The sequence below is a fragment of the Theileria equi genome, chromosome 1, assembly GCF_000342415.1.
Source record: "Theileria equi strain WA chromosome 1, complete sequence".
NCBI classification, from domain to species: domain Eukaryota; phylum Apicomplexa; class Aconoidasida; order Piroplasmida; family Theileriidae; genus Theileria; species Theileria equi.
In genome coordinates this window covers 1,463,724-1,486,290 of record NC_021366.1, presented here as the reverse complement: position 1 = coordinate 1,486,290, position 22,567 = coordinate 1,463,724, and the positions used below count along the sequence as shown (strand labels likewise).

The following is a 22,567-nucleotide window of genomic DNA, read 5'->3' as shown; positions in this document are numbered from 1 at the left end:
CAGTTCTTCCGTGTTGTTATTTGTCAGTGTGTATTCCTTAAGGAAGAGTATGGTGATCTTGAAATCGATTTGCAGTTTTTCAAAGTATAGTAAAAAAAATGACGACATTCTGGGACCCATGTTCAATGATTACAGGGTATCTGAATTTACTACGATGCTTTCCAGAGGTTCAAAGCCCATTGATGAGGCTTCTAAGGGTTCTTTAGATCTGTTGGCTTCTTCATTCCGCACTCAAAAGAGTTTAAATTCCTATAGCTCTCATTTTCCTAGTAGGGAAGCTAGTTGTGGAGTTAGTACCAGCCGGAGAGCTCAGACAGTGTCTGTATCTCAAATTTTGAGGAGACCAATTAATTTGTTAGATGACACTACCAAAATGGTATCATTTACAAGGGATGATAATTATCCAGAAATTGCAAAAAAGACCACTATAACAGCTAGTTTTGAAAACCAAGCAAGAAGCGATGGTACTCTTTCTTCTAGACCAATGTTTAATATGCCCAAAGGCAATAGATATAGGAATTTTGTCAAACTTGGAGGTCTTACTTCTCTGATAATGGAAGAAGACATATCGCGCGGAGTGCGATGTATGAGCATCAAAGCTTCGCCTTTGGCTGAAAGAAAATATTCACCTATATTTGAGCACCTATGTTCTAAAATTGAAAAGTTATTGGAATTAAAATCTGAACAAGTTATGAATATTCGTAAGAACTATGGAAATACATCTCTTGGTGATCTTACTGTTTCATGTTTGTTTAGTGGACTAAAGGATGCCGTTGGCATGGTTACAGAAACATCTGAATTAGATCCAAAAACTGGTATTCGCATTAGGACACATACTATTGATAGTATGCTAAAAAGCTTGCCATCAAAGAATCCTGGAAGTGGCTGTCCTTACTCTGAAGCAGTTTTGTGGCTTTTACTTACAAATGAAGTACCTACCCTACAGGAGGTTAAAGAATTATCATTGGAGTTGTGTAGAAGGTCTGAAATTCCAGACCATGTTTTCAAGGTCATAGATGCCTTTCCTCCGGGTTCTCATCCTATGACCCAGTTCATTTCCGCTGTTTCTGCACTCCAGACTGAATCCGTATTTAGAGAAGCTTATTTCAACCGCACATACAACAAGGATACTTGTTGGAAGCTTATTTTGGATGACAGTCTCGATCTTCTCGCGAAGAATCTCATAGTTGTAGGATACATCTACAGAAGATGTTTTATTGATCCTAACACAAAGGGTTCTGATATGAAATTCGACCCTGAACTAGATTACGGTTCAAATTTGGCAAAATTTTTAGGTCACGATAGTGAACTTTTTGGTGATGTAATGAGGCTTTATGTAGCTCTTCATTCCGACCATGAGGGAGGAAATGTTTCTGCACATGCATCACATCTCGTGGGATCTGCTCTTGCTGATCCATACTTCTGCTTTTCTGCAGCTCTTTGTGGACTTTCAGGTCCTCTTCATGGAATGGCCAACCAAGAATGTTTATTCTGGATCCAGAATATGTTGAAGGAACTGAAGGGTCAAGAGATTACAGTTGACACTGTTACAAAGTTTGCGCAAGATACTCTTGCCCGCAAACAGGTTATTCCAGGATATGGTCATGCTGTACTTAAGATTACTGATCCAAGACATAGTGCATTCATGGACTTTGCTCTCCGCAATTTCCCGGATGATCCACTCGTTAAGCTTTTGGACATTTGTCTTCAGGCCATTCCAAAGGTCTTGGAGGCCACAGGAAAGGTACGTAATCCAAATCCTAATGTTGATTGTTCAACTGGAGTTATTCTGCATCATTTCAATATAAATCACCCAGAAATCTTTACTGCATTGTTTGGACTTTCAAGAGCATTTGGAATTCTTTCTCAACTTGTATGGGCTAGAGCTCTCAAGTATCCAATTGAGCGCCCAAAATCACTCACCCTAGATTCCCTAGAGAAACTCTGTGCTTCCCTGCAGAAGTAGACACTGTGAATTTATTATTATGTCTCCGTACATATTCTTTATATTTTTTATATTACACACGGTTGAATCTTTGAGCTTGGGAAGGTTTGTCCGCGACGGCGATATTTCCAAATTCAACCGGAGACTAGATCTAGCCACTAGAGATCATGTAAGTCAATTTAAGTGTTATATTTCTAATGAATTTAGTGGGAAAAGACTCAATTCTCCGGTATTCCAAACATTATTGGTTTCATATCGCAGAATAAAAATCTATGTGATTTTCATGGAGATAAACAGCATACTTCTGCGCATAAAAAGGGTTAATTCATTTTAACATATAAACAACGATATTATAGATCCTTCCTACGAAAATGTTTACTGCGAATCGATTTCAAACCGAATAAGATTCCCTACGCGATGTGTAAAGATAGGAAAGGTAACAATTGGTGGAAACTCACCCATTGCCTTGCAAACAATGACATCTTCTGATACTAACGATGTAGACGCTACAGTAGACCAGGTATGTCTATTCTACACTTTTCATCTTGAGTCATAGATTTTGAAATCTCGGCAGCACGGGGCTTCAATGGTTAGATTGACTGTACAATCGCCTAGAGAAGCAAAATCTTCCGTGGCAATCAAGGAGAAGCTTCTCTCCATTGGATGTGATATTCCATTGATCGCAGATATTCACTTTAATCCAAAGGTACAATTTATGCTCTACATCATCTAATATTCAGGTGGCATTACTTGCAGCTGATGTCTATGATAAAGTGCGGGTAAACCCAGGGAATTATGTAGATGGACGCAAAAACTGGGATATGAAAGTATACGAAACAGAAGAAGAATTTAGGAAAAGTGGAGAATTTATAGAGGAAATGTTTACTCCACTGGTTGAAAAATGCAAAAAACTAAAGAAAGCCATACGTATAGGCACAAACCATGGGTCTCTCTCATCCAGAATAATGAGTTATTATGGAGATTCACCCAGAGGAATGGTAGAATCTGCGCTGGAGTTTGCAGCAATCTGTGTAAAACTAGATTTCCACGATATTGTCTTTTCAATGAAATCGTCGAATGTTTATGTAATGACACATGCGTACAGACTTTTGGTTCATGAGCTGTACAAACGCGGTTGGAATTATCCCATACATTTGGGAGTAACAGAAGCCGGATCAGGTATTCCATATTTGAATATAATATTAATATCTATAGTTGACGACGGACGTATTAAAAGTGCTCTTGGGATAGGAACACTCTTAATGGACGGAATAGGAGATACCATAAGAATGTCTCTTACCGAAGATCCGTGGCTAGAACTGTCCCCCGCAAGAAAATTAGTAGAGTGTGTAGAAAGATATACCAAAATCAACACAAAAGAAACGCTTAGAGAATTTAGAAACTTTCAGGATATAGAAAAACGCGAATTGGATTATGGAACTAGCATATTGAAATATGCTGAAGGTGGAAACAAAAATACTTTATTAAATCCGGATGGATCGGTTGGATGTATTTTAACCTCCGAAGATTTGAGCGATCCAATTACCCTCTACAAGTCGCTAGGAGTCTCAATGAACAATGGGCTACCTCAGCGCAACATCAAATCGGTTGATTTTGTGGTATTGGAATCTGTTCCACAATTTCATGAATGTTCAAAGCAGAGAATTGTTAAGGAACTGATAGAAGGAGGAATACAGGTAGTTGCTCCAGTTGATCAATTGAAGTATAATCCAATAAAGTTCTCTATTGGACTTGTAGATTTGGAAAAATTGCCTAATTTCCAAAGAAGCCAATCAGAGAAAACTGAAGATAATAAAGATTTTATAGATTATGCTGACAAATTACCAATTGTCGCCGTTAGAATTACTGGAAATGAAACCGATGAACAAATTTTACAAATGTGCAATGATACTAACTCTAAAGTTCGCATTGCTGGACATGCCAAGGTTGGATTCATAATTATGACCATCGATCCGAATCTGAATAATGTAGCCACTGTAAGACGCATTTTTGGGCTGTTGGTACGTGCAAATTCCAACATTCCAGTGATACACCAACTTGATCTAACGAGCTACAAGGATCATGAGGTAAACCCATCTGAAAAATTACAAGAATACTTAGGATGTTGTTGTAGCAGCATCTACCCTTGTGTCTTGTCACTTGGTCGATAAACTTGGTGAAGGGCTTATTTGTAAAACTTCACTTCCCCTGCAAGAATCAAATGCGATTTCTCTCAACATCCTACAGGTTACAAATTATACATTGTCCAAAACACATTATGCAGAATGCAAGAATGAGAAGCTTCAAGACTGACTTCATTTCGTGTCCATCGTGTGGACGTACTCTCTTTGATATACAGGTTAGTCATCATTTCCAATTCTGGAAAAATTGCAGAAAACCACGGAGGAAATCAAAAAGAGGACTGGGCATCTACCAGGGGTAACTATTGCTATAATGGGTTGCATTGTAAATGGAATTGGAGAAATGGCAGATGCAGACTTTGGTTACGTAGGAGGATCACCCGGGAAGGTTTGTTGCCTTTTACCTCACCAAACACCTATAGGTTGATTTGTACGTCAAAAAACAACTTGTTGAACGCGGAATTCCAAATGACCAAGCATGCGATAGACTCATTGATCTCATCAAGAAACACGGTAGATGGATAGATCCATAACGAAAACGTATAAACTTTAAAATTTGTAAACTATGGATGCAGTATCCAAGATGTAAATACACCAAACGTGAAAAAGAAACCAAACGTTCCAGCCGCAGCCTTTGGAAAGTTTCTGTGCGCCTTTACCCAAAAATGTGAACCGTCGCACAATGGTCTTTTGTTTGTGAACTTACAGCCACAGAGTAACCTCCTACCGTTGTGTTGAGGTACATACATTACGGGTTTAAACTCTGTATCATCGTGAACTAGCCAATAGTCAACTTACTGCTTCCTTTATGCGATCCATCACACCATGGTTGTGTTTTGCTTTTCCCGCAGGAACACCACCAGTAAACCTATGTATTTATAGCAAATATAAACGCGGGGACGTACCTGGTGTTGCTTTACCTTGACTAAATATGGATCCGTTACCTTGGACTCTGGAACAGGGTCATGTGGCCACCACTCTTGCCAGACCATTTCTCAAGACAAAAATGATTCCTATGATCAAAGAAAGGCTTGCATTACAGGTAGGAAACAGGCGCTCATAGCAACCGCAACGGTACGTGGAAGAAATCTGAATTAAACGCCAAACCGAACCAAACAATATGACACCGAAATGTACAAAATGGTAAGGATATTTCAGATTTCAATATGCGGTAACAGAAAATCAATAAAAGTGACCGCCCATGCGTGGCCTAAATAGGGTGGGAATAAAAGGCACGAATAGAGAATATATAAAGGCAAAATCCATATATTTGTATTAAAACAAAATTTAAACATAATATTATTCCAACTCTGGAACTGTTTCGACCTTGGGATCAAAGTCCGGGCTGGACTTGATCATTTCATACATTGTCTTTCTTACTTCAAATTTCAAATCTTCCAAATCCTTACCCTATTAAAATATGATTCTTTAGTTATCATATGGCGCATACCTGTGGTAATATTGGTTCTCCATACTTGAGATACACAGTTCCTTTAGTCATGTAATTGTTCTGTGTTAACACGTTCCTTGTGTTGTGAAGCGCTGGAGATATGTGTATGTGTCTACCAATCACTTACTGCATGGAACAATCTCATAGTTATTCTCCATGGCGAATCTGAAGAACCCATCCTTGAACTCTTGCAGAGCTCCAGTCTTGCTTCTAGTTCCCTCCGGGAACACTAGGATACTAAATCCATCGGTTGTCAACTCCTTGCATCGCTACACGTACTCAATTAATGCTCTGGAATTACTTACCCTCATAACTTCCGCAATACATTCCTTCTTCACAGTTTTGGTCTTTCTCACCTTGTCATATGTGAAATAGATTGGTGTATGTCCAACTAGTGAGGTGAAGAACCTTGGATACAAAATGTGCAAGGAATCCTTGTAAAGAGCTCCAGAGAATACCCTTTTTCCAAGAACCGTCAGAAAAATTGGATCTGTAAAAGGTAAGGAAATATAAATTTCTAAACATCTTCAAACCTGCGTTAGAGAGGTGATTAAACATGAAGATCTTTGGCCTTTTTGGATCATATTTTGGGAAATCCGAAAGTACAACATATTTCCATTTACGATTGAAGGTGAACATGACTGTGAAGAGTGTATATTAAGATGTTAAACTTACAAAAGTGGATTGAAGAGTATATGAACCTGTTTCCAACTTTGTGTATAAACTTTCTGTCGTAAAACAAGACTGGAAATAAGATCAAAAAAGTGAAAAACTGAACAACAACCGTGCTAAAGGCAAGGAAGAGAAATATTGTAAAGTAGAACAGTACTTCGAGCCTAAAGAAAATGAGCTCAAAAATATTCATCTTGTCTGATAGCTTAGGTCCAAACGACAATCATCGATACAACAACTCAAAATATGTACGAACACTACTTTACTAATTGAGCCTCAAATGATATATTCTACAATAATATTATTTATGTAGTGTATAGAAATCAGCTGTGGCCTGATGTGTAAAAATAGACCCTCCAACTGTCGTTCCCGGTGTAGGTACTCTAGAATGCACTCTGGCCACCGAGATAAAAAGAGGAATACTGCGGTTTTAAAGGTGATGTTATAACTCATATGTTTAGGCTTGAGTTTCAAATGTGCTGTAAATAACTCAGTTTTGAATCCACAGCATTTTCATCCCAAACTTTTGGACACACACCTATCGTAATCAGCATGAATGCTATAAAAATATGTGTATTATAGTCTTTGTTTGAGTTTCACTCGTTTAAAATGAACGCCGGTCTTGAGTTAAATGATTCGGGGCCTGTAAAGGGTAAGTTAGCCATTCTAGATATACAGTACATTTACAGTAGACCAAGAACCAGTAGATAAAGTAGAACTTACATCTAATGCTTCACTATATACGGCCGAAGCTATTTCTATCGAAGATCATAACTTTGAGGATTTGCCAACACCCACTTCAAACACATACAAGGATTATATAAAGAACTTGAGTAATTCTGGCATAAACATATCAGATCTTTCACCAAAGGGATCCTTTAAAGAATATCACCTTGATGATGATTCAGCAAAGTCCTCAAATATACTATATACAGACCAACATATTGATGGTAAGGACCCCGTAATTATGCATAATATAAACGTTATTACAGAGGACAGTGGTTATTCTCGACCAGAAACTCCTTATAATAAATTTTTGGAACGTTTAAAGCATCATTCTTGTATTGATATTGTAAATGCAATCAAAGGGCTAATTGTAATGCTGCCTGGTACCATGTCAAGAACTGAGGTTGCTGCAATTACACATAATTTTATCGACATTTACACTCCAAAATTAATATCCCTGGGTGTATTTGAGGACATGAGTGATAATGACTTTGTGGATGTTATTGAAGGATTTGAAAAGTTTACAATTCAAAAGTTATATCCACAGTGCTATCGGATGGACCCAATGGATCCCATAGAAGATGAACTTTTGGATATACAGATAAAATGTCTAAGCTGGATAAAGCCACAGCACTTGGAAATTTCTGTTTCCGGTGATCATGATATTTTGGAAGATGCGCAAACGCAATTGAAAAATATTCACAAATACAAGGCCCCAAGGGATAAGCTTATTGCAATATTGAATACCTGTAGATTAATTGTTTACTCGATTCAGAAAATATCGTATGTTTATTACCATTGTAAAACAAACCAAATATTTGTAGGAACCGGGATGTGAGTGCGGATGAAGCGTTTCCGTTATTGATATATACTATAATCCGTTCCAACCCCAGGGAGTTACACTCTTCTATAGAGTTTATTCAAAATTTTAGACATCCTAGTCGCCATGTCTCTGAAGAGGCATATGCATTTACCTTGTTGGTATCTGCAGTTGAATACATTCGTGCAATAGGAAAAACTGCACACTTGAAGCTTAGTAGTGAAGAATTTGAATCACTTTATGATAAATGTAAAATTAATTATAAAGACCGACTAGAAGAACTTAATATAATGATATCAGCCAAACCTGAAAACGAACCCACCCAAGGGGATTCATTAATCAATCAATTGAAAAAATTTGCATCTCCTAGGATATCATTCAAAATGCCATTATTCAGCAGAACTAGTTCTAAGTATGTCCAAGAAATTATGGAAACACTAGATTATTTGGAGGTAAGTTGATTTCACTTTAATTGAACAAACTTATAGAGCTATCTGGTGGATCTTCCTCTAATATATCAACATGATGAACATTCTACAATCGACTCTCCTGCATTATTGAGTGACTGGAGAGCATTAACTGCCATGAGAAAACATGTCATAGAAACAATCGCAAAACTACGTACACAAGTTGACAAATTGTTATAAATAGTAAATGCATATATTCATTTCATGACTTAACACGATCAATCTATGTTGATACACTTGAATATGTTGAATCCGTCAACAGCGGTGGATATGACTACGCCAGGAATATTATTATGAAACATTAACTCCGTTATTTCCGTTTGTCCCATATGCAAAAACAAGAGTTGCTGGGGTACATCATTAAGGTTCGTGTCACCCTCTTCAGTTCCAACTTGCTGTGATTCTACAGATGTATCCCAAAGAGAAATAGAGTCATCTCTAGAACTCAGCGCGCAAACACAAGAATCTTGTGGATGCCATCCAACGCAAGTAATCGCTTCTTTATGCCAATTCAACTGAGATAAATGTGCTTGAGGATAACGCACATCGAATATCTTTCCACTACCAGTTTCATCACCTGTCAATATACATGTGGTTTGGACAGGATTCCAAGATACAGAATTAACATCCAAGTCAGACACAGAAATAGAACATTGAGGGTCTGAGCCTATTCTTATGTCAAATAGCTTTACAGAGCCATCACAACATGCTGCAGCAAAAACATCGCTGCCAGGAGTCCAGTGGATATCTTCAACGGATGAAGAATCTTTAAAAAATCTATCAACGCTCCATCCACCTTCAACAGGATTCCACAAAGCAATACCTCCGTTACAATCACCAGTGGCAAGCATTCCTGTTTTATTAGGACTCCATGCAACAGCGTATCCCTCTATATCGTGTATAACATTGGTATACAGGGGTTTTTGTTTAGACTTTGGAAAACTACCTATAAAGTTTTATATTTATACTATAGAAACTCACCATCATCTATGTTATTCAACTGTTGTTCAATATCCCAAATATGCACTTTTCCTGTATCGGACATTGTGCATACTAGTCTAGAACTTTGTGGACATGCTTTTATGCGATTTACGATTCCTGGATGATAAATACTGTTCAAGCTCAACTTGCACTTTTTATCCTCTTCTTCGTCTTCATCTTCTTCTTCGGCAAAGTTCCTTGTTATGTTGGACCACTTCATTACGTGAATCAACGATTCCATTCCGTGAGTATTACCAGGTTGTGTCCCAGATACTACGTAGCACTCGTGAGGAAACTGGATTCTACAAGCTCCTAAGTCGTCATTGAGAATGTCAAATGAGAGGCACGACCAATCGAGAGATATGGTATGTAACATGTCGTAGCATCCTGGAGCGACGTCTAGCTCTTCACCTAAAATATACTTGTATGATCTCTCGGATATTTCTCCATAAATGTGAATTAAATGATTAATAAGTGTATTTATGTCGCAGCAACGCCGCAAAATCCCAGAAAATCACATATGAATGCAAATGACGCGATTTATAGTCCACCAAATAGAAATCTTACCTTCTTTAAGAGGTCCTTCTTCTTTCCTCCATATACGTTTTGCTCCAGTATCGCAGTCTTCCTGTGATTCTTCCACAATCTCCTCGATGGTATCGTCAACGGAGCTGTCCATATCTTCGTCAAAGTCTTTTCTATCTTCCAAGTTCATTTACGATATGATATTAATATAATGCGATAAATTATCAAATAGAGGAACCTAAAGCTGCATTTCAAAGCCCATGCCATTATAGGGGGAGGAAACGACAACTCTGCACATTACCAGTTTGATTACACACCTTGTAAAATGGAGCTATCTACTTTATCAATTTTGGTAAAGAATAGCCAAGTGAACCGTTTTCAGTACCAAGTTGAGGTGAAATATGCCGGTAAAAAATGGACAAGTAAGTAATGTCTATCTCTCCCTAACAATCTGTAGAACACAAGAGCTTTGCGGAATTTGAACAACTTCAAGATACCTTATTACGAAATAACTATTCGGATGTCCCTTTCCTACCCGATGTGAACTTTGCTGCGGGGTTTGGTGCCCTTGATGAACTTCATCATGCGGAATCCTCTCTTCAAGAATTTCTGTTGGTATGTATTTCCTATCAGTGTAATGTGTCTATATTCACCATATCTCGTACATGTGTGCGCAATTCATACCATAAATCATCGTTCAGGAACTATTCCGTCGCCCAGATACAAGATCAAGTATCGACGTTTTAACCTTTGTTGATTTACTTCAGCATCTAAAGGAGGTACCAAAACCCGTTGCTGTATGTTCCATAGAAAAGGCATGCGTTATCTATAGGCGGAATATCTAACAGGGACGGAAGCCTACAACCTATCTGTATCTGACTATGTATGCCTAGAGGAGGATTCACTATTAATTGTTTCATACGAGGTTCGTCTAGCTACCATATGTGACGGATCACCAATATATTGAACAATTATATACAGGAAAAAACTGTTCTGAGTAAATTAGGAAGACTGTGGTCCATAATTGAACCAGATGTGATTGGTGCAATTCGAATTTTCAGCTTTGGTATGTCTATCCATAGAGACAAAATTCGTACAGAAAAAGGTATAAAAAAGGGTTTTAACTTAGAACTACATATGGACTTTATAGCAAAAGTACGTTGCATGGCCTATGATAAAGATACTTCCACACTGTTTGTTGCAACAGGTGATGGCTATGTAAAGAGATTTAAACTAATAAAAGCAGCTAAACCCAAGGAAGTGACATTGGAATTTCTAGATGAGGTACTAATACACGAGAATGCTATTCTTACAATATCCCTCAAATCAAACCTCTACTATACATGTGGTTACGACGGTAACATTAGACGTGTGGAAGTCAAGACTAACAAAGTTATTGGAGGAGGAAAATTAAGCAAAAGACTTAATGGTGACAAATTGATGACATCAGAAACTACATCTGACGATGTCATGATTGTTGGCACTACAGGAAATGTGCTACACATGTATTATATGGGCAAAGAAATTCCACAGTTTATACAGTCGGTATCAATTCCGCAACCATGTACAATCCACAAGATCGTTACAAACCAAAAAAATGTCTTTGTTGCGCACGGGAATTGCATATCATGCTACTCCTTGGCAAAGGCGCAAGTAGATCCTGATCAAGGTCCTCGTTCTAATGCACATGTGATTGAACTATCGTCAATAAGAAAAGTTAGTACAAAGAATTCGGAAATCGTGAATGTTAGTATCCCAATGAGTATTAGATCTGCTCAGTTTTCCATAAATTCAGTGGGATCAAGCTTTGCTGCCTACAATGTCTATGACTTTGTGATCCGCAGCACCTCTAGACAGATTATCGCAGCATACGATGTAAGTCTGTACTACCATGTCTAATATAATTCATTTGTAGGAATCTATAGCAATCTGGTGTATGGTAACAGGGAAAATGCTGTATTCCTGGATAGCACACAGAAATGAGGTTAGAGTACATAGACACACAAGCCACACTGATACTTAGCAAGTCCACTTTATCCATTTGATTCGTGATGGAAATACTCTCATTTCCGGAGGTTCTGATGGCGATGTTAGAGTATGGAAACTACCAAACGACGATGACTTGGTCCTCTGGTCCCCATCTAGGTCATAAGGCACTATTTTCTGTACTTATTTATTCTTAAATTTAGTTGATCCAATGTAGTTTATTTGTTAGCGCTATCTAGGCTTGTTAAGTCAATTATTGGTCCTTCTCGTACGCCGAAAGTGCTGTCCAAGGACTAAATCACAGTACAGAGGGTAACTGTCAAATTTTGACGTGTATCAGACCTTCCCGTTTATTTATATAGGGTCTAAGTGAGCATGAATTGGATTGTTAGGTTGTTTATATATTTTGGGATTGTCACAGTATGTGGTCCATATTTTGATAATTGGACCACAACTGAGAAATATCTCTTCTTGAGTGATGCCTATGCTGATGTTTGTTCTCCAACTGAGCAACAGGGGCCACGAAAAAACACATACAGATGTCAGGAACAGCAACTGAGGGTAAATAGTCTGTTATCATATGGCAGGATGTCTGAGTTTCTATCAAGCGTATTCATAGGGATATCAGTCGATTGCTACGGACCTCGTATAGTTTCTTGTATTGGAGTCATCTTAGCTCTAATCTCATGGGTACTCTTGGGTTATTTTCCAAACTACGATGCAACACTTAAGCTTTCAATGATTCTCGTGGGAATCTGCACGAATTCTACATTATTACCAGCACTGACAATTGAAAGATATACTAAAGAGTATAAGGCGCAATCCCTGATCTATATAGGAATGTCCAGTTCATTCACTTGCTTTCTTATTAAGGGCATGGAAAGAATTCTCTACTACGAATTAATGGACCATCGTACACTTGCCCTTGGATTTATTGTCTTTCTTATAATTCCCTGCCTGTTATTTTCTATAGGAGCATTTCCAGCAGGCGTATTGGGTGAAGCTCCTGTCGAAGATGAAAAAATGGAATTATCGATCTTCACTAGAAAAACGGAAATGGATCAACCAGAAGAGGAAAATACTCTTTGTCAGACTAGTGCAGTATCTGTACGGGGAGAACGTACTACCCAGGACACGGAATCTGGAAATAGTGAACTGTCTTCATTGGATGGAGAAGAAAAGTGGACTTTTTACGGATTTTTGAAGGCTATAAGTAGAAAAACCGTGATACTTTGTACACTATACTATGCTTTTAATGTCGTGAGTCTAACATATTCACAACAAGCACTCACAATATCATACAGAGATAATGAACTTGTTCTTGAATTCACAGAATACCTCTTACCATTGTCTTTTGTATTATGTCTGGCTTTCATGGTAATTTATAGATTTCTAAGGCCAATTACAGTTATTGTGATCATGTCAACTCTCTTCGCGCTGATGCATATATCTTCCTTATTCTCTGGAACGTGTTGGGGAATCGTTTATGCGATATTCTTATCGTGTATCTATTCCATATACAATACACAGGTATACATATACCTTGAATCGAGGGTTTCAAAGGTTTGCTACTCGAGTATACTTGGGTTTTTAAACACGGTAGGAGGTCTGAGTATACTTGTTAATATGGGTCTAATGAATTATATCAGGGACTATGCTAACATTCCCAAGGTCTACGGAGCTCTATTAGTAATAAGACTAGTATTCTTGGGGATCTTTGGCATGATAATGCTGGATCCTGTCCTGAACGTTTCAAGTAGGGAAAACAAAAGATAGCAATATTTGCTTCTAGTATACAATTTATAACAAAGGTACTCATATATCAATATTATTATACATGTTTGTTCTGGGTCAGCGGGCGTTGCTGGTGGTGTGATTCGGGTAACGTGTAGTGGATATTGAATTTATAATCTGCTTTAATGTAACACCGTATTTTTCATATATTTAATTCCTAATTTTATCCCTCTCTAATCCGTAACATGTGAATGGGATAGTGTATTATATTATTTGCTTTATTTGCATCTATAAATGACTCGTCATGCTCACAATTTCGGGAGAAATCGGCCTATACTGCCAATGTGACTTATATTAGACATTTTTCACGAAGATGATTGGCCGTATTTATAATATCAAGGATACAAAGATCAGGTGCAGGTTCAGCGTCCGCCTGCTCATCTATTTCATCCTTTTAATATTCACAGGACCGTATTTTGGGAATTGGACTACAACTGAAAAGTTCCTATGCAGGATCAACGTTTATGCTAGCGAATGCTCTCTAGCGGAGCGCATAGGGCCTTCCTCTGACAACTTCAAATGCTCAGCCCAAAGATTTATGATTGCAAAGCTTGGATCCATCATTAGACTATCTGTTCTTACTGTCGGATTTCCACTAGGACTCCTTCTAGATAACCTTGGACCTAAAATAACCTTTCTTATTGGAATAGCAATGAGGGTGGCATCATGGGTCATATTTTCAATAGAAGGAGTTAATAACGTATTGGTAATCATAAGTGGCATACTCCTGGGTTTATCCAGGAATGCTATCGCCTATCCCACACTCACTATCTACATGTATACCACGAGTTTTAAGGAGTTTGCAACCACCATAATGGGTATCGGAATCACACTTGCAGGGTTATATATTGTAGTTCTTGAAAGATTAATGGGCTTGATAGATCCAAATCCATACAGATTCACACTTATTTCTGCACTGGTTACGCACATTCCATGCTTAATGATTGGTCTTGCGATCTTTCCTTTGAAGCCACCACCAACAAAAACTCAAAAATCAACTACTGGTCGTAAAAGATCTGTGGACTCATTTTGTTCATCCAAAAGTGGTGAGTCTAGTAGACGGGATGATGAAGATATTGAAATTGTTACGGATGCAGGTGATATTCACCATGAAATTGTCATGGATGAAAAGGATTGGAATAGCAAGATGTTTCTTAGATACATAACCAGTACCGAATACCTTATAACATGTCCATATTTTGTTTTAAATTTTCTGGACTTCTTTTTTGTTCAACTCATGTTTTCCACAATGTATGGACAATTTGGAGACGTCATTGTGTTGAACGAGTATCTGATGTCGTTTAGTTTTATTTTAACATTTCTAATCGGATTTTCATACAAAACTGTCAAGCCACTGACCATAGTAATAGTTACTAACATATTCGCAATAATAAATCACTTTATATCATTTGGAACTAGCAGAATCGCGGGAATATTCTCATCAATAACTCTAATAATTTACGGAAGCGTTCTATTCACTCAGATGAACATATACATACAGTCGACTTTCAACAGCAAATACTTCGGGAGTTTGATTGGCACGATCAATACACTTTCTGGGTTCGTTCTATTTCTGAATATATTATTGATATCCATCGTGGAAAAGCATAACTGTATTAATTACATCCACGTGGCAATGATTGTTATTAGAATTTTATTCCTGGGCTCTCTGACGTTCCTAAACCTGATGCAAAAGGGAAGAACGAAATCAATATAGTTTAGCTTATATATGTGACGTGTCGAAAAATGACGCTGGCTCTCTTAGATTCCACTGACACACCGGGAATCTTTACGAGTGGTGATGCTATGGGGTCCGGGCGCGCTGCTGCCGGGGTCACATATTTTCAATTAAATGATCAGAAATGATCTGTAACTGTGCTTGTAATTTTTAAAATTAATGTACATTTGTGGTTTACCAGATGATTGTACATTAATAGTTTTGTCTAACTACATCTTTTAATAATTTTGTAAAATAGTTGACGAGCAGAGGGGAAATGAAGTTAAATTTGGTTGTACGTATAGTTTTCTATTGTGCGTTGTCGGTGCTGATTAGTCCATATTATGATGGGTGGTCATCCACCTCACGATACCTGATTAGGGAGGGAGTTTATGAAAGCGAATGTACCAGCGCTGAGCTGGCCCTCGCTATCAAGAAGGACAAAGTAAAGTGTAAAGCTCAGGCTTATAGGGTTGGTAGGCTACTTTCATTCTATCGTATATCGGAGTTTTTATCGAGTGTATTTATAGGAATGTGTATGGACAATGTTGGTCCTAGAATAACTATCATCATTTCTATATTCCTTAGGATGTTGTCTTGGTTTTTAATCCCGATATACCATGCTAACACACCTGTGATCATGCTTTGTTGCATACTTTGCGGTATTACAACGAATGGGCTTGCCTTCCCTGTATATACACTTTCGCAATACACTACAAAGTACTACAATCTTTGTATGATAGCAGTTTCGATAGCGTTATCCCTGGGGACATTTTATACTGTGGTCTTGAATTATATATACGACTGGTTCCCCGATGCTTCATCTCATGCTATCATATACACAAAACTTGCGATAACCCATCTACCGTTTATGCTCCTATCGTTTCTAGTATTTCCAGATGACTTGACTAGAGATATTGAAAAAAATGGAGTAAAACTAGCTCCTGAACCGAAGGACGTTGAGACTCCAAAGGGTTCAAAAGAAGAGGTGGAAATTTCTAGTCTATCACAATATAGAGAAGCCAGAGAGGAGGTTGCCAGTACTTCTGCGGATGAGAAACCAGAATGGAGTTTGGCAGACTTCCTAAAAATTGTTTCTAGGACTGATGTTATGACACTTTCATTGGCGGCAATGGTTAGCATTGTTTCTCTAACCTTTGCCGGGGAATCATTCCCAATTACCTATGCCCATATGGAAACGGCAATGAGAATAAACGAAGTGTGTGTCCCATTATCGTTTCTATTCTCCATTATTTCCATTTGGTTCTTGGATAACTTTGGCTCTGTTCCAGTTATTGTGTTTTTAAATGTCATGTGTTCTATCATGCACATTGTCATGATTTTCAACACATTCGCGGCTAGTGTAATTTCAAGTATTATAATGTCACTAGGATACAGTTTATTCCTTACGCAGTACTATATATATCTGGATAAGGAAGTACCTCTCTCCTACTCTGGAAGTATCAAGGGATGTTTAGTAACATCGATTGGCGTGATCCTATTTAGCAATATTGGTCTTAATATGTTGGCTCATAAATTTGGGTCTGCCAAGGGAATACATATTGGATGCTGTATAGCAAGACTCGTATTAACAGGACCAATGGTCTTACTGCTTAAAAGAAGGCGTATTGTGCATGATTAATTTGGTGTTTTCATACATGTTTATGCCACCATCAAAATATTTCCTGCAGAAGATTTATCTTACATAAGTACCTACCCGCATGTGTCCAGTAGTTGAGAAGTTGTTCCAATGCGCTTGGTACTCAGTGATTCCAAATCCGCAGTGATGTCTTGGTATAACGCTGTGAACTTGAAGCAAATATCTATGCACTGTAATAGGGATTTCACAGCTTGTTCAGATTTTATAAAACAGTTGCTGCAGGAAAATATCAAAAGCTTCAAAACGAACCGTGCAATGTGATCCAGGTGATCCTCATGAGCTTTCTTTATTTTTTGAAAGTCGCTGTTACTCTCAATATAGAAATGAAGCTTCCTGTGAGAAACATCTATGATATCTTGGTGTAAATTTATCATTATTTTTTTTATATGGATATGAAATCTTGCCCTCATCAAGCATAACTTGCGCAAAAGCCTCAAAGAATCCATCCGTTCTGGATCTTTATCCGATGCTAATAGTCGCATACTAGTGTTTATGAGGCATAAATCCTCAAGTCCATAAACACAACGTCTAATTAATAAAAGGTACTGGAACAGACTGTTGTAGCGATTTAAGGTAATAAACACAGAAAATGGCCACTTATATTTGTAAGAAAACCCTATATACATCCATTCATTGAGTCCAACCCTTGAAAAATCGTGAAATCTTGATAGATCTGCACTGGTGTTTATGAAGGATGTAGTTTCATAATATGGAAGCATGTCATACTTTGCCAGTGCTCCGTAAAAATACCACTCTACTATTCTTATAGATGCCCCTTTCAGATCACTCAATAATCCTATGAATGCATTTCCAGAATCTAGTGTTAGCATTTGGGTAGTATCCAATGCACCTGCGTAAAAGTTCATTTCATTCTCTTCATGCAAAATCTTTACTGAAAGTCGGCGTTTTAAAAATTTTATGGAAATAGGAAGACAAAGTGTACCAAAAAGGATGGGAAGTGTCATGTCAGCACTACTAATTTGAACCGTGTCTGAAATATTCGTAAGGATCTCCTTCCCCCAGGTATTTTCAATTCCCCTATAACCAAGGGATATTTCTCCATGTATCTTTGCTCTCTTAACATTTAAGAATTCAAAAGGAGATACTGTGAAGGTTATTGAAAGGCAATCATCGATTTTAGGCTGTTGTTTGCAATACAAGAAAGAATCTCTCAACACCTTTGGATCGACTTTTGACTGCAAAATTATGGAAAATGTCAATTCTTCATGAATATCATCGACATTTACAGTTATATTAGTTTCAAACCCATTGGAAATATATATTATTTCCTCGAGCCAAATGCCACTCGGAGCTGGGAGAGTACTGTATGAACAGATAAGAAAGCATCCATCTGCACGTCTTCTGACGGAGCCATAATCAATAAATTGTGAAGACTTTAAGTCAAAATGATTGACATAATGACATAGATCAAACTGTGAATAAATGCAAGGGGATTCGGGAACTATTTCCTGCATGTCACTACATGCTGTTATGCTAGTAGCCAAACGCATTATATCACGTGATATATCACTTTCTGCTCGAAATTTAAGCGTACTCATATTTTTAATGGAAGGTCCATGGCATTCTAATTCATCTTTCAACAAAGTACTAGCTACGGACGAATACATTGTATCTCCTCTATACAGACCTTCAGATAGCATTGTTCCAATATCCCTCTGTAATGTGTTATAGTTGTAAAATGAATCAGTGTTTATCAGATATGAGGCATATTTCCAACCTAAAGTCTTTAACTTGTTAAAATTCTCAAATGTATACTCTTTTAACATGCAGTTCCATCCTCTCTTTAAAAAGTCAGAAAAGAGGGCATCATGACCCATAAGGTATACATTTCTAAAAAGGTTTAACATATCCTCAAAGTTGTAACTCTCATTAATATATGTCCAAAACATGCTCGAAACATGTTCTCGATATCTATCTATAGCAGACGAAAAACTGTATATATTAGTGCAGGCCTCGTTCCAATCGTCAAAAAGCAAACTGGAAGCTGACATTTCTAAATCATTTTCATTGTGATACTTTCTAATCAACATTCTAACTGCCTTTCCTATAAAAAGAATGGTTTTTGCACTTTCATAGCTGCACACACCCCAATTGCATCCCTTTGGCAATTTTATATAGAATCTAAAATCCCATTCAAATTCACAACCCTCCGAACTAGTATCATTGTAAAAACTCTCATACATGGATATATCTGTATCTAAACCTTTGCCATACATAATCTTCCTTTTGGAAATAATAAACTCTCCATGAGGATCCAACAACTGACCATAGCATATCCATGCTTTCAACTGCATTTTAAATGCTTCCATACAACACAAAGTTATATTTCTATAGACGTTTTCTGCAATATCATTGGTAGATTTATCTACAAGAGTATCCCAAATTTCTGTGGAATGTATCAAATCCTCAGGAGAAATATTTGGATTTCTAACATTCATGAGAACTTCATAATCCGTTATTATTTTTGTTAATGTATTTATTATCTCTTTTTGATTACACATAAGTATGGAAAATGTGGAAAGAGGCAATGTGGGATCGGATATTAGTGTATTCTCAATAGATATCAGATGATCCAAATACTCTTCCAGGTACTTTTCTATACCAGTACACATCGCATTAATATAGTATCCATAGTAACCTATCTTTTTACTCGGTACGATATGTGTAGATGGATTCGCATCGAGAGATTCTTCGGAATTGTCGGATGCAAACAGATTCTTTACTAGCAGAAAATATTCACTACGCTTAACCCTTCTGCAAAAACGCTTAATGCACTTGTATTGCCATCCCGTTTTTACGATAGAATTGATAATATCAACTTCGGAATATGCGAGTGAAAATTCACTACTTACAGCAAAACCTACAAAGGGCTCGACACATTTTACGATTATATCGCCGCTGTGTCCAGACAAAGCTAAAAGTATGTCGTGTAGCATTTTCACTGCGAAACTACATTTACTACCTAGAAATTGACGAACTTATGCCCATATGGCAAATCAAGGACTGACGTAGGTAGATGAACTATATTACACATACGCAATAAACTACATTTACTGATAAAAAATTTTTAATGGATTCTATATTAATGTGCATCTGTAAACGCAAAAACCACCTGTGTGGCATTAGTGTACAATGGAGAGACATTCGACATCCAGACACAAGCCACCCAAATTTAAACTTTGGAGTAATAACCATAGGCATTTCCTATTTCATATTATCGTATATATGTGACATTCTCATGTCGTTTATGAAGGAGCTCACAGAGCTCCCGCTAAAAGGCATAAATCGCTCTAAAAATAGCCAACATTTCAGGGAATTCTACACCTTGTCTAGGTTTTGTATAAAAGAACTGCGGCTTAAATCGGATATAGCTGGAATTTGTCGTAATAAAAGGAATTCTGAGTTAGAAACCAATATTTGTACTTCGACCTCTCTACCTAGGACACAAAATCCTCTTTATCTCCCTAAATCGCTCCCCCAAAGAGGATACACCACTTTCAATAACCATTCTAACCATAATATATTCGGAAGATGTATAGGTTTGAAGGAAGAGTTTGAAACTCGCAACAATGGACTCAAAAGCGTGGTTTATAACCACTCAAGTAGGACTATCTCAATGTTAACCAATACTCCTACATGCAATAATACCAGATTATTGCGTATGAATAGAATGACTCAAGAAGAACAAGTTTCAAACATCACCTCAAAATTGACATGGGAAGAGCATCGCAATATTATTATTGAAGCGATTAAAAACGCTGATTTTATAGCTTTTGATATGGAATATACTGGATTACATTTGAAAGATGATAGATATGTTGGAATTGATAAGTGCTACGAGGCTCATTCGGCAGGAGCAAAACAATTTATACCCTGTCAAATAGGTTTAACTATGGCAAAGTTGGAAAATGGAGTATGGAATATAACTCCGACGTCTATATATACGTTCCCTAGTGATAATACTGTATTTAAAGTTAACACATCCACCATATCATTTTTAAAGGATAATAATTTTGACTTTAATAGTTGGATCAGAAATGGTGTTTTGCACTTAAAACCACACGAAGAGCAAGAGAAAAAAAAGGTGATAGAAGAAAGATTGAAGGAGCTGCAGCAAATGCTTGAAATGTCAAAGAGCAACACTAAATCTAAACCTTCAGTAAAACCTGTAAAGTTTAACATGAGTACTATACCAGATGAAAATGATCGCAATACAGCTATAAGCGTCATGAATAAAATCGAAGAATGGATAGATTCTGATGATATAAAACCACTGGAAATACCAATGGAAAGCGCTTTTCAAAGATTGCTGATGCATACCATCATTGGACAGCAATATCCACAAATTTTCTCACACTCAACTAGAAGAGGCAATGACAAAGCCCTGTGTATCTACAAATCAGAATATGAGTTGTATAATGAACAGATTTTACAGTTGAAGAGTGAAATGGCCTCCGTGGATGAGGAAGTTGGTTTGCGTTTGCTTTTGGATGCTATATCTGCTAATAAAAAGATTATAGTAGGGCACAATTGCTTTTATGACATTCTCCATATCTATCAGACCTTCTACAAGGATCTCCCCGAGAGTGTCCAAGAGTTTAAAGATGCGTGGATAAGCAAGCATCCTCATACATTTGACACAAAATATATCGCAGAAAGTCAGGATATATTTTCCAACAATACTTCCACTACTTTGAAGGGGCTATTTGATCATTTATGTGCAACAGAAGTTGGCAAGTCTGTTGAATTTGTAATTAAACCACTTCCAAATACCACATGGAATGTTCCTACGACTCTATATCCTCTTATATCCAAAAGATATCTAAATACTTGTGGCGACCTTATAAATGACATTAACGTAGACAGTGTTGCCATGCATGATGCCGGCTATGATAGCTTTATGACAAGTATAGTATTCATACTGCAAGTAAATGCTATCCTACGTAGCAAAAATACAACAATTAAAAGTATATTAGAACAAAATACCAAAGAAACACGCTATGAAGGTGAACTACCGAGGGGAAATCATGGAATTAATAAACTAATGAGCATGTTGGAAGGCGTAGTAAATTCAATCAGGCTAGTAAAATCACAACCGAATGTTATGAACCTAAACAAGAGCAGCGAAAATGATATGGCGAGGCACTTTTACATGTTTGGATTTCCAAATACATGGAAGAAATGGGAAATCACAAAGATATGGTCGCCTCTGTGGATCTCAATAAGCTGGATTGATGAAACTTCATGTTGGATTATCGTCAAAAACGATGATGATGTAAGGAACATCGACCTAATCTATCGCATGATGAGGAATCCTCAATTCAAACTATATACTTACCAGCAATATCTGCAAAATATAAAGTAAACACATATTGCTGTGAATTATACCAGTATTCGCAGATTATATCTGGTATATAAACTCTTTTAGACCCTAGTTATCCGTTAGTTACGGTTGATAGTAACATATGCACATGGTACGTATGTTCCCAGTGTTCTGGAACATTATAACGTGCGAGATTCCATACATAGTCATAATCATCCGTGGTGTTTAATGGAAAGTCTCTAAAAATCTCCATTTATTAACCAATAAGGTACAAAGTACAGCTCTAATGTGTGGGAGTGCCAATTTCCCCACCAAATCCTTCCTCTAACGCCAGTTCAG

General features: G+C 37.4%; 12 protein-coding genes across 12 annotated transcripts; 8 read left to right on the top strand and 4 right to left on the bottom strand.

The window, feature by feature from the left end:
• Window positions 1-49: 49 nt before the first annotated feature.
• Window positions 50-1,966, top strand: BEWA_024910 (citrate synthase, putative; the record flags this gene model as incomplete). Its single annotated transcript, XM_004829251.1, has 1 exon — window positions 50-1,966. The coding sequence occupies one exon, from the start codon at window positions 50-52 to the stop codon at window positions 1,964-1,966; it is 1,917 nt and encodes a 638-aa protein (XP_004829308.1).
• Window positions 1,967-1,985: 19 nt separating this feature from the next.
• On the top strand, window positions 1,986-4,619 carry BEWA_024900 (4-hydroxy-3-methylbut-2-en-1-yl diphosphate synthase, putative; the record flags this gene model as incomplete). The annotated part of the gene is made up of 10 exons (XM_004829250.1): window positions 1,986-2,114; window positions 2,153-2,264; window positions 2,302-2,465; window positions 2,502-2,651; window positions 2,686-3,124; window positions 3,161-4,032; window positions 4,067-4,192; window positions 4,230-4,304; window positions 4,340-4,474; window positions 4,509-4,619. The coding sequence occupies 10 exons, from the start codon at window positions 1,986-1,988 to the stop codon at window positions 4,617-4,619; spliced, it is 2,313 nt and encodes a 770-aa protein (XP_004829307.1).
• A 30-nt stretch (window positions 4,620-4,649) lies between these two features.
• Window positions 4,650-5,078, bottom strand: BEWA_024890 (uncharacterized protein; the record flags this gene model as incomplete). The annotated part of the gene is made up of 3 exons (XM_004829249.1): window positions 4,650-4,849; window positions 4,885-4,954; window positions 4,992-5,078. 3 exons carry the CDS (start codon window positions 5,076-5,078, stop codon window positions 4,650-4,652), a joined length of 357 nt encoding a protein of 118 aa, XP_004829306.1.
• A 307-nt stretch (window positions 5,079-5,385) lies between these two features.
• BEWA_024880 (1-acyl-sn-glycerol-3-phosphate acyltransferase, putative) lies at window positions 5,386-6,524 on the bottom strand (the record flags this gene model as incomplete). The annotated part of the gene is made up of 6 exons (XM_004829248.1): window positions 6,212-6,524; window positions 6,070-6,177; window positions 5,842-6,026; window positions 5,664-5,805; window positions 5,537-5,628; window positions 5,386-5,496 (listed from the first exon to the last, which is right to left on the bottom strand). The coding sequence occupies exons 1-6, from the start codon at window positions 6,399-6,401 to the stop codon at window positions 5,386-5,388; spliced, it is 828 nt and encodes a 275-aa protein (XP_004829305.1). The 5' UTR covers window positions 6,402-6,524.
• Window positions 6,525-6,817: 293 nt separating this feature from the next.
• BEWA_024870 (hypothetical protein) lies at window positions 6,818-8,401 on the top strand (the record flags this gene model as incomplete). The annotated part of the gene is made up of 4 exons (XM_004829247.1): window positions 6,818-6,860; window positions 6,898-7,717; window positions 7,759-8,206; window positions 8,243-8,401. The coding sequence occupies 4 exons, from the start codon at window positions 6,818-6,820 to the stop codon at window positions 8,399-8,401; spliced, it is 1,470 nt and encodes a 489-aa protein (XP_004829304.1).
• A 38-nt stretch (window positions 8,402-8,439) lies between these two features.
• On the bottom strand, window positions 8,440-9,917 carry BEWA_024860 (hypothetical protein; the record flags this gene model as incomplete). Its single annotated transcript, XM_004829246.1, has 3 exons — window positions 8,440-9,167; window positions 9,203-9,613; window positions 9,770-9,917. 3 exons carry the CDS (start codon window positions 9,915-9,917, stop codon window positions 8,440-8,442), a joined length of 1,287 nt encoding a protein of 428 aa, XP_004829303.1.
• A 106-nt stretch (window positions 9,918-10,023) lies between these two features.
• On the top strand, window positions 10,024-11,879 carry BEWA_024850 (hypothetical protein; the record flags this gene model as incomplete). The annotated part of the gene is made up of 7 exons (XM_004829245.1): window positions 10,024-10,149; window positions 10,185-10,342; window positions 10,429-10,524; window positions 10,560-10,652; window positions 10,709-10,793; window positions 10,827-11,602; window positions 11,751-11,879. The coding sequence occupies exons 1-7, from the start codon at window positions 10,053-10,055 to the stop codon at window positions 11,877-11,879; spliced, it is 1,434 nt and encodes a 477-aa protein (XP_004829302.1). The 5' UTR covers window positions 10,024-10,052.
• Window positions 11,880-11,892: 13 nt separating this feature from the next.
• Window positions 11,893-13,489, top strand: BEWA_024840 (hypothetical protein; the record flags this gene model as incomplete). Its single annotated transcript, XM_004829244.1, has 1 exon — window positions 11,893-13,489. Exon 1 carries the CDS (start codon window positions 12,089-12,091, stop codon window positions 13,487-13,489), a length of 1,401 nt encoding a protein of 466 aa, XP_004829301.1. The 5' UTR covers window positions 11,893-12,088.
• A 110-nt stretch (window positions 13,490-13,599) lies between these two features.
• BEWA_024830 (hypothetical protein) lies at window positions 13,600-15,224 on the top strand (the record flags this gene model as incomplete). The annotated part of the gene is made up of 1 exon (XM_004829243.1): window positions 13,600-15,224. Exon 1 carries the CDS (start codon window positions 13,821-13,823, stop codon window positions 15,222-15,224), a length of 1,404 nt encoding a protein of 467 aa, XP_004829300.1. The 5' UTR covers window positions 13,600-13,820.
• Window positions 15,225-15,339: 115 nt separating this feature from the next.
• On the top strand, window positions 15,340-16,866 carry BEWA_024820 (hypothetical protein; the record flags this gene model as incomplete). The annotated part of the gene is made up of 1 exon (XM_004829242.1): window positions 15,340-16,866. Exon 1 carries the CDS (start codon window positions 15,502-15,504, stop codon window positions 16,864-16,866), a length of 1,365 nt encoding a protein of 454 aa, XP_004829299.1. The 5' UTR covers window positions 15,340-15,501.
• A 71-nt stretch (window positions 16,867-16,937) lies between these two features.
• BEWA_024810 (hypothetical protein) lies at window positions 16,938-19,841 on the bottom strand (the record flags this gene model as incomplete). Its single annotated transcript, XM_004829241.1, has 1 exon — window positions 16,938-19,841. The coding sequence occupies one exon, from the start codon at window positions 19,839-19,841 to the stop codon at window positions 16,938-16,940; it is 2,904 nt and encodes a 967-aa protein (XP_004829298.1).
• A 680-nt stretch (window positions 19,842-20,521) lies between these two features.
• Window positions 20,522-22,270, top strand: BEWA_024800 (hypothetical protein; the record flags this gene model as incomplete). Its single annotated transcript, XM_004829240.1, has 1 exon — window positions 20,522-22,270. The coding sequence occupies one exon, from the start codon at window positions 20,522-20,524 to the stop codon at window positions 22,268-22,270; it is 1,749 nt and encodes a 582-aa protein (XP_004829297.1).
• Window positions 22,271-22,567: the final 297 nt, after the last annotated feature.